This window comes from Jatropha curcas, chromosome 8, assembly GCF_041381405.1.
Source record: "Jatropha curcas cultivar XTBG-Jc1 chromosome 8, XTBG_Jcur_1.0, whole genome shotgun sequence".
NCBI classification, from domain to species: domain Eukaryota; kingdom Viridiplantae; phylum Streptophyta; class Magnoliopsida; order Malpighiales; family Euphorbiaceae; genus Jatropha; species Jatropha curcas.
Window position 1 is genome coordinate 26,721,296 of NC_143158.1, and position 10,328 is coordinate 26,731,623.

The following is a 10,328-nucleotide window of genomic DNA, read 5'->3' on the forward strand; positions in this document are numbered from 1 at the left end:
TAATTATTTAATTGATCGAATTTTACAGTTAAGGTGTTCAATAAAATAATTTTTAAAATTGAAGTGTAGCAGACATAATTTTATACTGGATACATTTAATATGTCAAAATAAAAATTGAATATCACGAAATTAAAATAACGAAATTCAGAAGGTAAATTTATATATTCTACCTTTGTGGAAACATGGGCCAACCTGCCTCTCTCGGATGATATGTACAACATGCTCTCAATGATGTTTCAAATAAAATCTGTTTCTCTCTGCAATTTTAGATTTTGCATTTCAAGATATGTCGTTCAAATTATTGTGAAAGAAGCATTACATAAAAAACATCAAAAGGTTGTTTTTAAGGTACAATTTCATGTATTCTAATCAATGGATTTGTCGGTTTTTTCAACAATAGAACGCAAAATTGAAGAAGATATTACAATTTTAAGAGAATAAACATTAGTGGAAACCACAGTACAAAGTAATCAGAAAATGAGACAATTTGCAAGGCAGCCAAATGAACTGAGGGAAAGCATTCCCTAAGATGATGGTCATAACAGAAATTAAAGATGGTAAAACAGGTAAGCTATGGATGAAAAGCATATACTTCTCAATAGAATACAAGAGGCATTACGAACTGTCCAAGAAGCTTGAACAGTGATCTCTAAGTTAACAGTAGTATCATGTCAAAGGTAAATACAAACGACAACAACAACAGAAGAAAAGGTTAGTTTCTGGGATTATAAGGACCTGAGATTGAATAAAAACACAAAATAGGCCAGAAGATCAAGTGACCAAAATAGACAAACTAAAAGCATTTAAATAACAATGATCGAAAATATTACTTCCACAGCTTGACAAATTTATCATGGCCAACAGAGGCAACCAACCCTGTCACAGGCGATATGGCCAAGGCAGCAATTAATCCTTCATGAGCCGACAGAGTCATAGTCTTGTTCTCAGTCATATTCCAAAGCTCCAAAGACTGCAATAAATGTCCACAGTAGGAAATTAGAGACAATCCCTTAACAGCAACATAAATAACAAATATTTCATTGATGCCAGTAGTATAACAAGTACAAATTTAAACTGTAGAGCAAGGGAGAGAAACCCCACAAGACAGTAAATGAAACTGACTAAAAGTTAGACAGTTAAAACAATATTTCACCCTTAATTTGAAATAGGGAAAAAAGAAGTGCTGCTGCATAAAAATTGACAGATCATTGATCAGAAACTTTGTCAAGACTCGCAAGAATTCTCCCAATTGAAAATAAAGGAAGCGTGTTCATAGTTTTTAAGATCCATGTGAGCCCCAATGTTAACCATAATCAGTTGCAGGAAAATCCCCCAGACAGAGATACAAAAGCAAAAGCAGGTTTATGGCTACATTACACTTCTCATAAACAATATGGCAAGCTAGCAATTACTGTATCTGACCTTGGAAAAAGTTGCATCACAGACATTCATATTACCCACCAAAAGAGGCCCAGAATAAAATAATTTAGTACATCAATATATACAAAAAGCATGGAAACCAAAGTTACTTGCCTGGTAACAGCCAAGCACTAGTAATGATGGGTATGTAGGATGGAAAACACAGGAATGGAATTTGTTGCCATTACAGGTCAAGTCATGAACAAATTCCCCCTCACTCCCTGATCCAAGTCTCCACACTCTGACAGAATCCTCACTGACAGATGCTAGATACTCACCAGAAGGATCCCAGCACACAGAGTGGATTGGCTTAGTATGTCCCTGCAGTTGGCCATACGCATCCAAAGGCAGTTAAGCAATGACAGAGAGAGGAAAGAACGGCAGAGAATGGAAATATGATACAACCATGAGCAAAATACTCCTATGGAAATTTACAACCTCATCAAGTTTTGAGGAATAGCATAGCATTCATAAAATGCTGTCTATGCATCAAGTTTTAACTGACCTGTAATGAATGCCGACAACCTTGTGTCTCAACATCCAGTATAGATACAACATTCTCAGCAGCTGCAGCAAGATACCTCCCCATACGGGGCTGAAATCTCATTTGAGCCGTACCGCCCTAATCCATATGAAAAAATAAAAAAATTAATTAATTAATTCAAAAATGCCTCCAGTCCAACTCACCTGTATCCATTCCATCCAGAGAGAGAGAGAGATGGAGAGTAATCACAGACCTTCATTAATATCTCGTTTAATACACCAAATAGTCTATAATTGGTGTGTGTTAGAATTTAGAGAGAAAATTCTTATTGTTATTTCACTCTTTCAATCGTTATAACAGCAAGCATATATATATATATATATATACACACAAGTACAAAACCAGAATAGGAATAATTATGTAATCTAATATACTCATGTAGAAAGCAATTACTAATACGGAATTTCAAAATAGGAAGTAATAACTTTAACCAACTCTCCCTCTCAAGTTGGTGCAATAGATATTACACATGCCCAACTTGCATACCAAATTATGAAACAATTTGCCATTAAGACCCTTGGTAAACACGTCAGCTATTTGTCCTTCACAGGCCACATGAGAAATCTTCAAAATTCCATGTATTATCTTCTCTTTTATAACACGACGGTCAATCTCAATATGTTTTGTTCGATCATATTGAACTGGATTATAAAACAATACTACTAGCAGCCTTGTTATCATAGAACAATGGTAGATCTTCAATTTTTGATAACTTCCATTTTTTTGTAACTTTCTAGAGCCATAGTAATTAGCAAAAGCCTTGTGCCACAGCTTTATACTCTGCTTGATCTTGATCTTATACTTGATCTTGCTACCACATTCTGTTTTTGTACTTCTCCAAGTAACTAAATTTCCACCCACAAATGTGCAATAACCAGATGTGGACCTTCTATCATCAAGAGATCCAACCCAATCCGCATGTGTAAAAGCTTCTATCTTCAGATGACCATGCTTAGAGCAGAGAAGTCCTTTTCTGGGCGCGGATTTCACATATCTTAAAATGCGAAAAATAGCTTCTAGATATGCTGGTCTAACCTCTGGGGGGAGCAGTGACAGTTAACTCTTCGTTAGGAACCTCCAACCTTCAACGGTGGATTCGCTGTTCTTAAAAAAACCAGAAGGGAAATGGAATCTTTCTTTTTCTTTCTAAAATAACTTCGCTCTGATATCATGTTGTGTTTTAGAATTTAGAGAGAAATTTCTTTTTGTTGTTTCACACTTTCAATCTTTATAATAGCAAATATATAGTATAAACGTAGAAGAAGAATAATAATTATGTAATCCTAATATAGGAAGCAATTACTGATAGGCAATTTCACAAAATAGGAAGTAGTAATAGCTCTAACCAACAATAAGAATCTACCTTAAATACTCTTGAACAACTACCATTGTTAATACTCCAGTAACGTATTTCACCATCCCAATCACAAGAGCATATAAGATCATCCTTACTAGGGTGGAAGTCTAGTGACATGACAGAGGCTGAATGTCCGATTAAAGTGCGTAACGAGTAACTAGGCTGCAAAACATACCACAGAATTTTGAGAATGAACACCACCAAAATCATGCAAACTCACTTGAAAACTATACAAAGATTATTTAACAGGGAAATGAATAAGCAAAGTATGGATACATTAGATACACTTCCAGCCATTAAAATATGGGAATATGCATAACTATTGAATCTGAGACGAGAATATGGATTGTGACAAACTATACAGTCAGAACCAATGTAAAAATTGAAAAATACGTTTCCAGCAAATTTTGTTAACAAGAAAAATAACGGTCAATAGCAGAGAGCATGATATCACTACATAACCATAACCGGTGCGTAAAGCTAAGAACTGAATGCTCTGTGTATAAAACTGTTGTGGGGTTCCTCTGACATGTGAGACCCACATACATTTGAAACAATAAAACACAGTTGGCAAAGTTGACCGTTAAAAAGGAATCAAAGTTGCCAGCGAAAGTTATTCAAAAGTTGGCAACCAATCATGACATAAACCTCTCTCATAACCTGCCTATAAATAGAGGCGATGCACCTCAACAAAACACACAGCAGAAAGAAAGAGAAAATGTAGCGAGAGAGTTTTCTAGTTTTAGGATGGGTTTCCTAAAACCAGGGGAGAAAAATAGTGAGGAAATTATTTGGGGTATTTTTGGGAAATACTTTGAGTGCCACTATTTTTATATTACTCTCTTTGTGTATTTACTATTTTTAATAGTGGAAGAATTATTTGGAGTTTGTCCCGTGGATGTAGCCCTAAACAGTTGAGGGTGAACCACGTAAATTTCTGTGTGTCCCATTTCTATTTTTCCGCTGCGTTAATTTTCTCTTAATTCTTTGTGAGGGCCCAACAAGTGGTATCAGAGCTGATGCCCAACAACTGGTATCAGAGCTGATTCCTAACAACTGGTATCAGAGCCGAAGGTTTCGGCAGGTCCAGCTGGTCAGATAGCGGTACCGGATCCGTGAATATATTTTAAAAATAAATATACCACGATGAAGAGAAAATTATGACGAGTCCATTGGTGCTGTCCGCTCGGAAAGTGTTGCAGAATCGACTTAGTGATGAATAGTAAAATAGTAACTCAAAAGTTGATGGTGAACAGTACTATTGGTGTTACTATTGGTGAGTCCGTTTCCAGTAAGCCCAGCACTATTCACGTGTACAGTTACTATTCAAGTATACTGTTACTATTCATGGTCACTATTCACTTATACTACTGTTCACGTATACAGTTTATGTTGGTGATGATTTTCTGCGCAAGTCAAAATGGACAAGCAACATGATCAGTCTAAATGGCGGGAATTACCATATATGGAGAAATGAGAGATCTCCTTATGGTAATCAAAATGTATTTGTCTGTATTTAGTTGAACTAAATCGGAAGACAAGACTGATGAGGAATGGATTTTCGAGCATGCGTCCAAATCTCGGTTGGTAGATTTGATGATGAAGGTTTCTGTAGCACCTTCAGAAATGGTCAGTGGAAGCTCACACAAGGTTCATTTGTGGCAGCTAAAGACCGAAAGCTGTACGTGATGCATGCGAAACTCTCCCAAGACACTTTGAGTGTAGTGGAGAATGACAGTACAGTTGAATTGTGGCATAAACGACTACGCCACATGAGTACGAAAACTTTGGCAAGAAGGAATGTACTACCTGGATCGGATGAAGTTCACCTAGACAAGTGTCCTGATTGTATGGCAGGAAAAGCTAAACAGAGTAGCTTTCAAGATTACCCCTCCTTCTAGAATGAAGAATGTATTAGATCTGATTCATTCAGATTTGTGTAGACCATTGACGATGTCATATGGTGGAAATCGATATTTTGTGACATTTATCGATGACCATTCTAGGAAGACCTGGGTATAAACATTGAAGTCTTCTAAACCTGGTTGAGAGACAGACAGGCAAGAAGCTGAAGTGTATCAGAACAGATAATGGTGGAGAATACACTGGGCCATTTGATTCTTTCTGCAAAGAGCATGGCATTCGACATCAAACAACACCTCCCAAGACGCCGCAACTGAACGGTTTCGCTGAGAGGATGAACAGAACTTTGATGGAGAGAGTCAGATGTTTACTCTCACATGCAAAGTTGTCTAAAAGATATGGGGTGAAGCGTTACTCACAGTAGTTCGCCGTTCACTCTGTTTCCCTCTACAGTATGATACTCCAGAGAGAGTATGGTTAGAAAAGGATGTTTCCTATGATCATTTGCGAGTGTTTGGCTACAAAGCCTTTGTGCATATCCCAAAGGATGAACGGTCTAAGCTTGATGTCAAGACTAGACGGTGTGTATTCATTGGCTATCGCCAAGACCAATGTGACTATAAGTTTTATAATCCAATCCAAAAGACGATTATAAGAAATCGTGATGCTGTATTTGTTGAAGATCAGACTATTAAAGATATTGAAGCAGAGTGCCAATAGATCTGATGAAGACTCAACAGACATACAGAGAGTCCCTCCAATAAAATGCAGACAAATTGGAGATGAAGAAAATGTTCCACAAGAACGAGTGCCAGAGTTAGAAAATCCAGAAGTTTCTAATCAGAATGAACCATATGAAGATTATGGTTTTCATGTTCAACCACCAGCATCGAAAGGTTCTCAAACATTAAGAAGATCTAGTAGAGTCTGACAACCATCTACTAGATATCCAGTCAATGAGTATGTACTAACGACTGACAGGGGAGAACCTGAAAGCTTTGAAAAAGCTATGGAAATGAACAGAAGAGGAACTGGATTGAAGTCATGCAAGATGAAATGAAGTCCTTGCATGAGGACGAAACATTTGAGCTGGTGAAGTTGCCCAAAGGCAAGAAAGCTTTGAAGAACAAATGGGTGTTCAGGATCAAGCAGGAAGAACACAGCTCCCAATCACGATTCAAAGCTAGACTGGTTGTGAAAGGATTCAATCAAAGGAAGGGTATTGATTTTGATCTTTTCACCAGTTGTGAAAATGACATCCATTCGAACAGTGCTCGGAATGGCTGCTAGTTTTGAACTGGAAATCGAGCAAATGGATGGGAAGACTACCTTCCTACATGGAGATTTGGAAGAAGGAATATACATGGAGCAACCAGAGGGTTTCGTAGGAAAAGAGGATTATGTTTGCAAACTGAGGAAGAGCTTGTATGGTTTAAAGCAGGCACCAAGACAGTGGTACAAGAAGTTTGAGTCTATTATGGGGGAGCAAGGCTACAAAAGACTACTTCAGATCACTGTGTCTTCGTAAAGAAATTCTTTGATGATGACTACATTATTCTCTTGCTCTATGTAGATGATATATTGATTGTTGGTCAGAATTCTGTCAGAATTAATAGCTTGAAGAAACAGTTAAGTAAGTCTTTTGCTATGAAAGACTTGGGACCAGCAAAACAGATTCTTGGCATGAAGATTACAAGGAATCGAAGAATCAAGAAACTATGGTTGTCACAGGAGAAGTACATTGAGAAAGTACTTCAAAGGTTTAAAATGGAGAATTCTAAAGCGGTTAGTTGTCCTCTTGCTAATCACTTTAAATTAAGCTCAAAACAGTGCCCTTCTACCGACGGAGAGAAGGAAGCGATGGAAAAGATTTCATATGCTTCAGCAATTGAAAGTTTGATGTATGCCATGGTTTGTACACAGCCAGATATTGCTCACTCAGTCGGAGTAGTAAATCAGTTTCTTTCAAATCCTGGAAAGGAACATTGGACTATAGTGAAATGGATTTTCATGATATCCAATCACATTTGCAGGGGGAGCCGTGTCGTGGCAGTCAAGATTACAGAAGTGTGTTGCTCTGTCAACAACTGAGGCAAAAGGAGAAGTCTGAGCTGTGTGTCAAAGCGCCAAGAATGGAGAATCCCACCATGTCGTCGGGAGGAGGAGAATTATTGTGGGGTCCCTCCGACATATGGGACCCACATACATTTGAAAAATTAAAACTCACGTTTTTTTTTTAGAAGGAATCAAAGTTGGCAGCGAAAGTTATTCAAAAGTTGGCAACCAACCATGACATAAATGGACTCACACACGGCTCTCACATTACCTCTCTCATAACCTGCCTATAAATAGAGGCAGATGCACCTCAACAAAACACACAACAGAAAGAAAGAGAAAATGTAGCGAGAGAGTTTTCTAGTTTTAGGATGGGTTTCCTAAAACTAGGGGAGAAAAATAGTGAGGAAATTATTTTGGGGTATTTTTGGGAAACACTTTGAGTGCCAATATTTTTATATTACTCTCTTTGTGTACTTACTATTTTTAATAGTGGAAGAATTATTCGGAGTTTGTCCCGTGGACGTAGCCCTAAACAGTTGAGGGTGAACTACGTAAATTTCTGTGTGTCTCATTTCTATTTTTCCGCTGCGTTAATTTTCTCTTAATTTTTTGTGAGGGCCCAACAAGTGGTATCAGAGCTGATACCCAACAACTGGTATCAGAGCTGATTCCTAACAAAAACTACAACAATTCAATATTCAATTCTCATGATTGTATTCGTGATATTATGCATGTTCTTAATCACCCTAATGAACCCAATAACTTTATGCTCAATTCGACCACCGACAATTTGCTATAGGGTTCTAATCTAGCTTCAACAGTTAAAAAGGTGCAGGCTTTCAGGTTCACAAATTCCACCTTCAATTGATGAAACATCGAGCCTCTTATGTCCACAGCCCAAAAAAACCAGTTGACATATTTATGAGCACATGTTAAAAATCAACATACTAACAATGACACAACCTACATAAATTATTTTCCTATAGAACTAATCCGCAATGTAACACTAACCCAGTATATTCTACCACCATCATAAGCAGAAGGGGGCAAAAAGGGCAAAATATATATGTAAGAAAGCAGTTCATCTAACAATCCTTTGAAGAAAACACCAATTTGACATCATATCTTCAAGAAATTTCCTTAAATGCATATTTACATATGCATGTACAAGTTCCTTTTGCTTATATATGCTATCATACAAGTTACAAATTTCCCATCAAGAGAAGGGGAGAAAAGGCAAGAATTGCAACAAAAAAAGTTGAGCAGGAAAAAGATGAAAGATATCTACTAACATTGTCAGCATCCCAAACCCTGACAGTTTTATCAAATGAAGATGTAGCGAGGCGTGGCATGCCTGGACTAAAACGGACATCTGTAATCAATGAAGAATGTTCTTCAAGGGTGGTCTTGGGCTTTAAATTTTCTGTGTACCATAATACAGCCTGTGCAATAGACCATGAAGCAAAAAGTTCATATTCATTTTCCAGAAGTATACATCGAGCAAACTATTGCCATGACTTTTTTTTTTTTCCTTCTATAAACAATGTAAAGCAGGCAAAGATTACACTTGTTTGGTCAATTAAATCAGACTTTGAAATAAATCTTTCAGAAATATAATTATTTTACTTTTAGAACTTAATTTCAGAAAATTAATTGTTCATAAGAAATTGCCATCTAGTTCTTTGCCTCGTGTTTTAGTGCTTTACATCTTACAAAGTTTGTCTTCACACTTGCCTTTTTATCATGGCCACCACTAGCAACCAATTTTCCATCCGATGAGAAGTCGCAACAGATTACTTTGCTTCCACTCGCTCTAACAGAATTTACTTCAGTAAATGTAAACCCTGAGATGAAACGTAAACTCTATGCTCACCAATCATGTATACAGAGAGGAAATTCAGTTTAGTTACACGTGGATACTATAAATTAAATTCACACTCATTATTAATGTCTTTTGAAACTGTATCTACAAATCAGCCCCAAGAAAAACAACAGGAAGTATGAAGGAAAATAACCAGAGATATTGAAATATCTCCAAACAATTTGCTTATTATTGCATCATATTCAAGTAAACACCAATATGAACTCAGCAAAGTACTGAAAAATCTTTTTAAAAAAATCACGATCAATATTCAAAGAGTAGTTGCACACCTTTGCTAACATCCATACGAGGAACCCAATCCCTAGGATCAGTGTCATCATGGGATAAAATAGAATCAACATTATCCTCAAGAGATCCATCCTCCACGAAGCGATCCATATCAGCCTGCAATTCAAGATCCTTATCATCCCACAGCCAAAATGGAACTCCAATGAGAATATAAGCAAGGAATTTGAAGAGGATGACATAAAAGCTAATCAAATAACCAATAATAATGTAATTAATAAATAAGTACAAATTGACAATATGTTTAATCTTTTTTTTTTTTTTTTTTTGAGTGTTGAATAAGTAAAGGGCTTATAGTTATTGAAATGACATTCAAAATGAAATAATATAATTTAAAATTTAGTTATTGCTTTGAAATCAATTATAAATTCATTAATTCCAAAAAAAAAAAAAATGATAACTTTATGAATAATAGGAGAAAATTAAACCTTCTAGAAATAGCTTGTCACTTTCATGATTCGTATTACTTAGCTTCAATTTTCTTCATGACTTCAATTTTCTTCATGACATGATTAATTAATATATATTTAATATTATTATGAGAACATGCCATTGTGCAAATGGTTTAAAGATGACTCATCCTGATATAGACATCTTACCAAAGAACCAGTAGATGATTTAATATGATTTGGACTATTTTCTTATAATATAAGGTCTTTTTTTTTTTTTTTTAAGTTCATCAAAATTTTTAAATCAAAATGAATCAATTTAATTTTGATGATTCAATTTAGTTTGGTTTTGATTTTGTTACATTTTAATTAGTTCACTTCATTTTAGTTTTGGTAACAAAAAGAATAAATTAACTAAACCAAGTAGAACAGGATTATATGTATATAATATTAAAAATATTTTTATCTATATATATATATATATATATATATATATATATATATATATATATATATATATATATTCGAAA

The 10,328-nt window shown here is 35.7% G+C and overlaps 1 protein-coding gene across 2 annotated transcripts; it reads right to left on the reverse strand.

Annotated features, from left to right (window-relative positions):
* Positions 1-573: 573 nt before the first annotated feature.
* LOC149494429 (transcriptional corepressor LEUNIG-like) lies at positions 574-9,607 on the reverse strand. 2 transcript variants are annotated; one of them, XM_089725068.1, is made up of 7 exons: positions 9,394-9,607; positions 8,977-9,086; positions 8,535-8,684; positions 3,328-3,483; positions 1,926-2,042; positions 1,535-1,741; positions 574-971 (listed from the first exon to the last, which is right to left on the reverse strand). In XM_089725068.1, the coding sequence occupies exons 1-7, from the start codon at positions 9,500-9,502 to the stop codon at positions 828-830; spliced, it is 993 nt and encodes a 330-aa protein (XP_089581194.1). In that variant the 5' UTR covers positions 9,503-9,607; the 3' UTR covers positions 574-827. The 2 variants fall into 2 exon arrangements, with proteins under 2 accessions (XP_089581194.1, XP_089581193.1); XM_089725067.1 differs by having other exon boundaries at positions 8,977-9,105; positions 9,394-9,534.
* Positions 9,608-10,328: the final 721 nt, after the last annotated feature.

What these genes read in the sequence shown, in the direction of transcription:
- LOC149494429 (XM_089725067.1), bottom strand. Translation starts at nt 9,531, where the DNA reads ATGATAAGGATCTTGAATTGCAGGCTGATATGGATCGCTTCGTGGAGG. An exon ending in GTTGTTCAAGAGTATTTAAG is followed by an intron (nt 2,043 to 3,327) that starts GTAGATTCTTAT and finishes CATATGGATTAG; the next exon opens with GGCGGTACGGCTCAAATGAG. An exon ending in GTTGTCGGCATTCATTACAG is followed by an intron (nt 1,742 to 1,925) that starts GTCAGTTAAAAC and finishes GGCCAACTGCAG; the next exon opens with GGACATACTAAGCCAATCCA.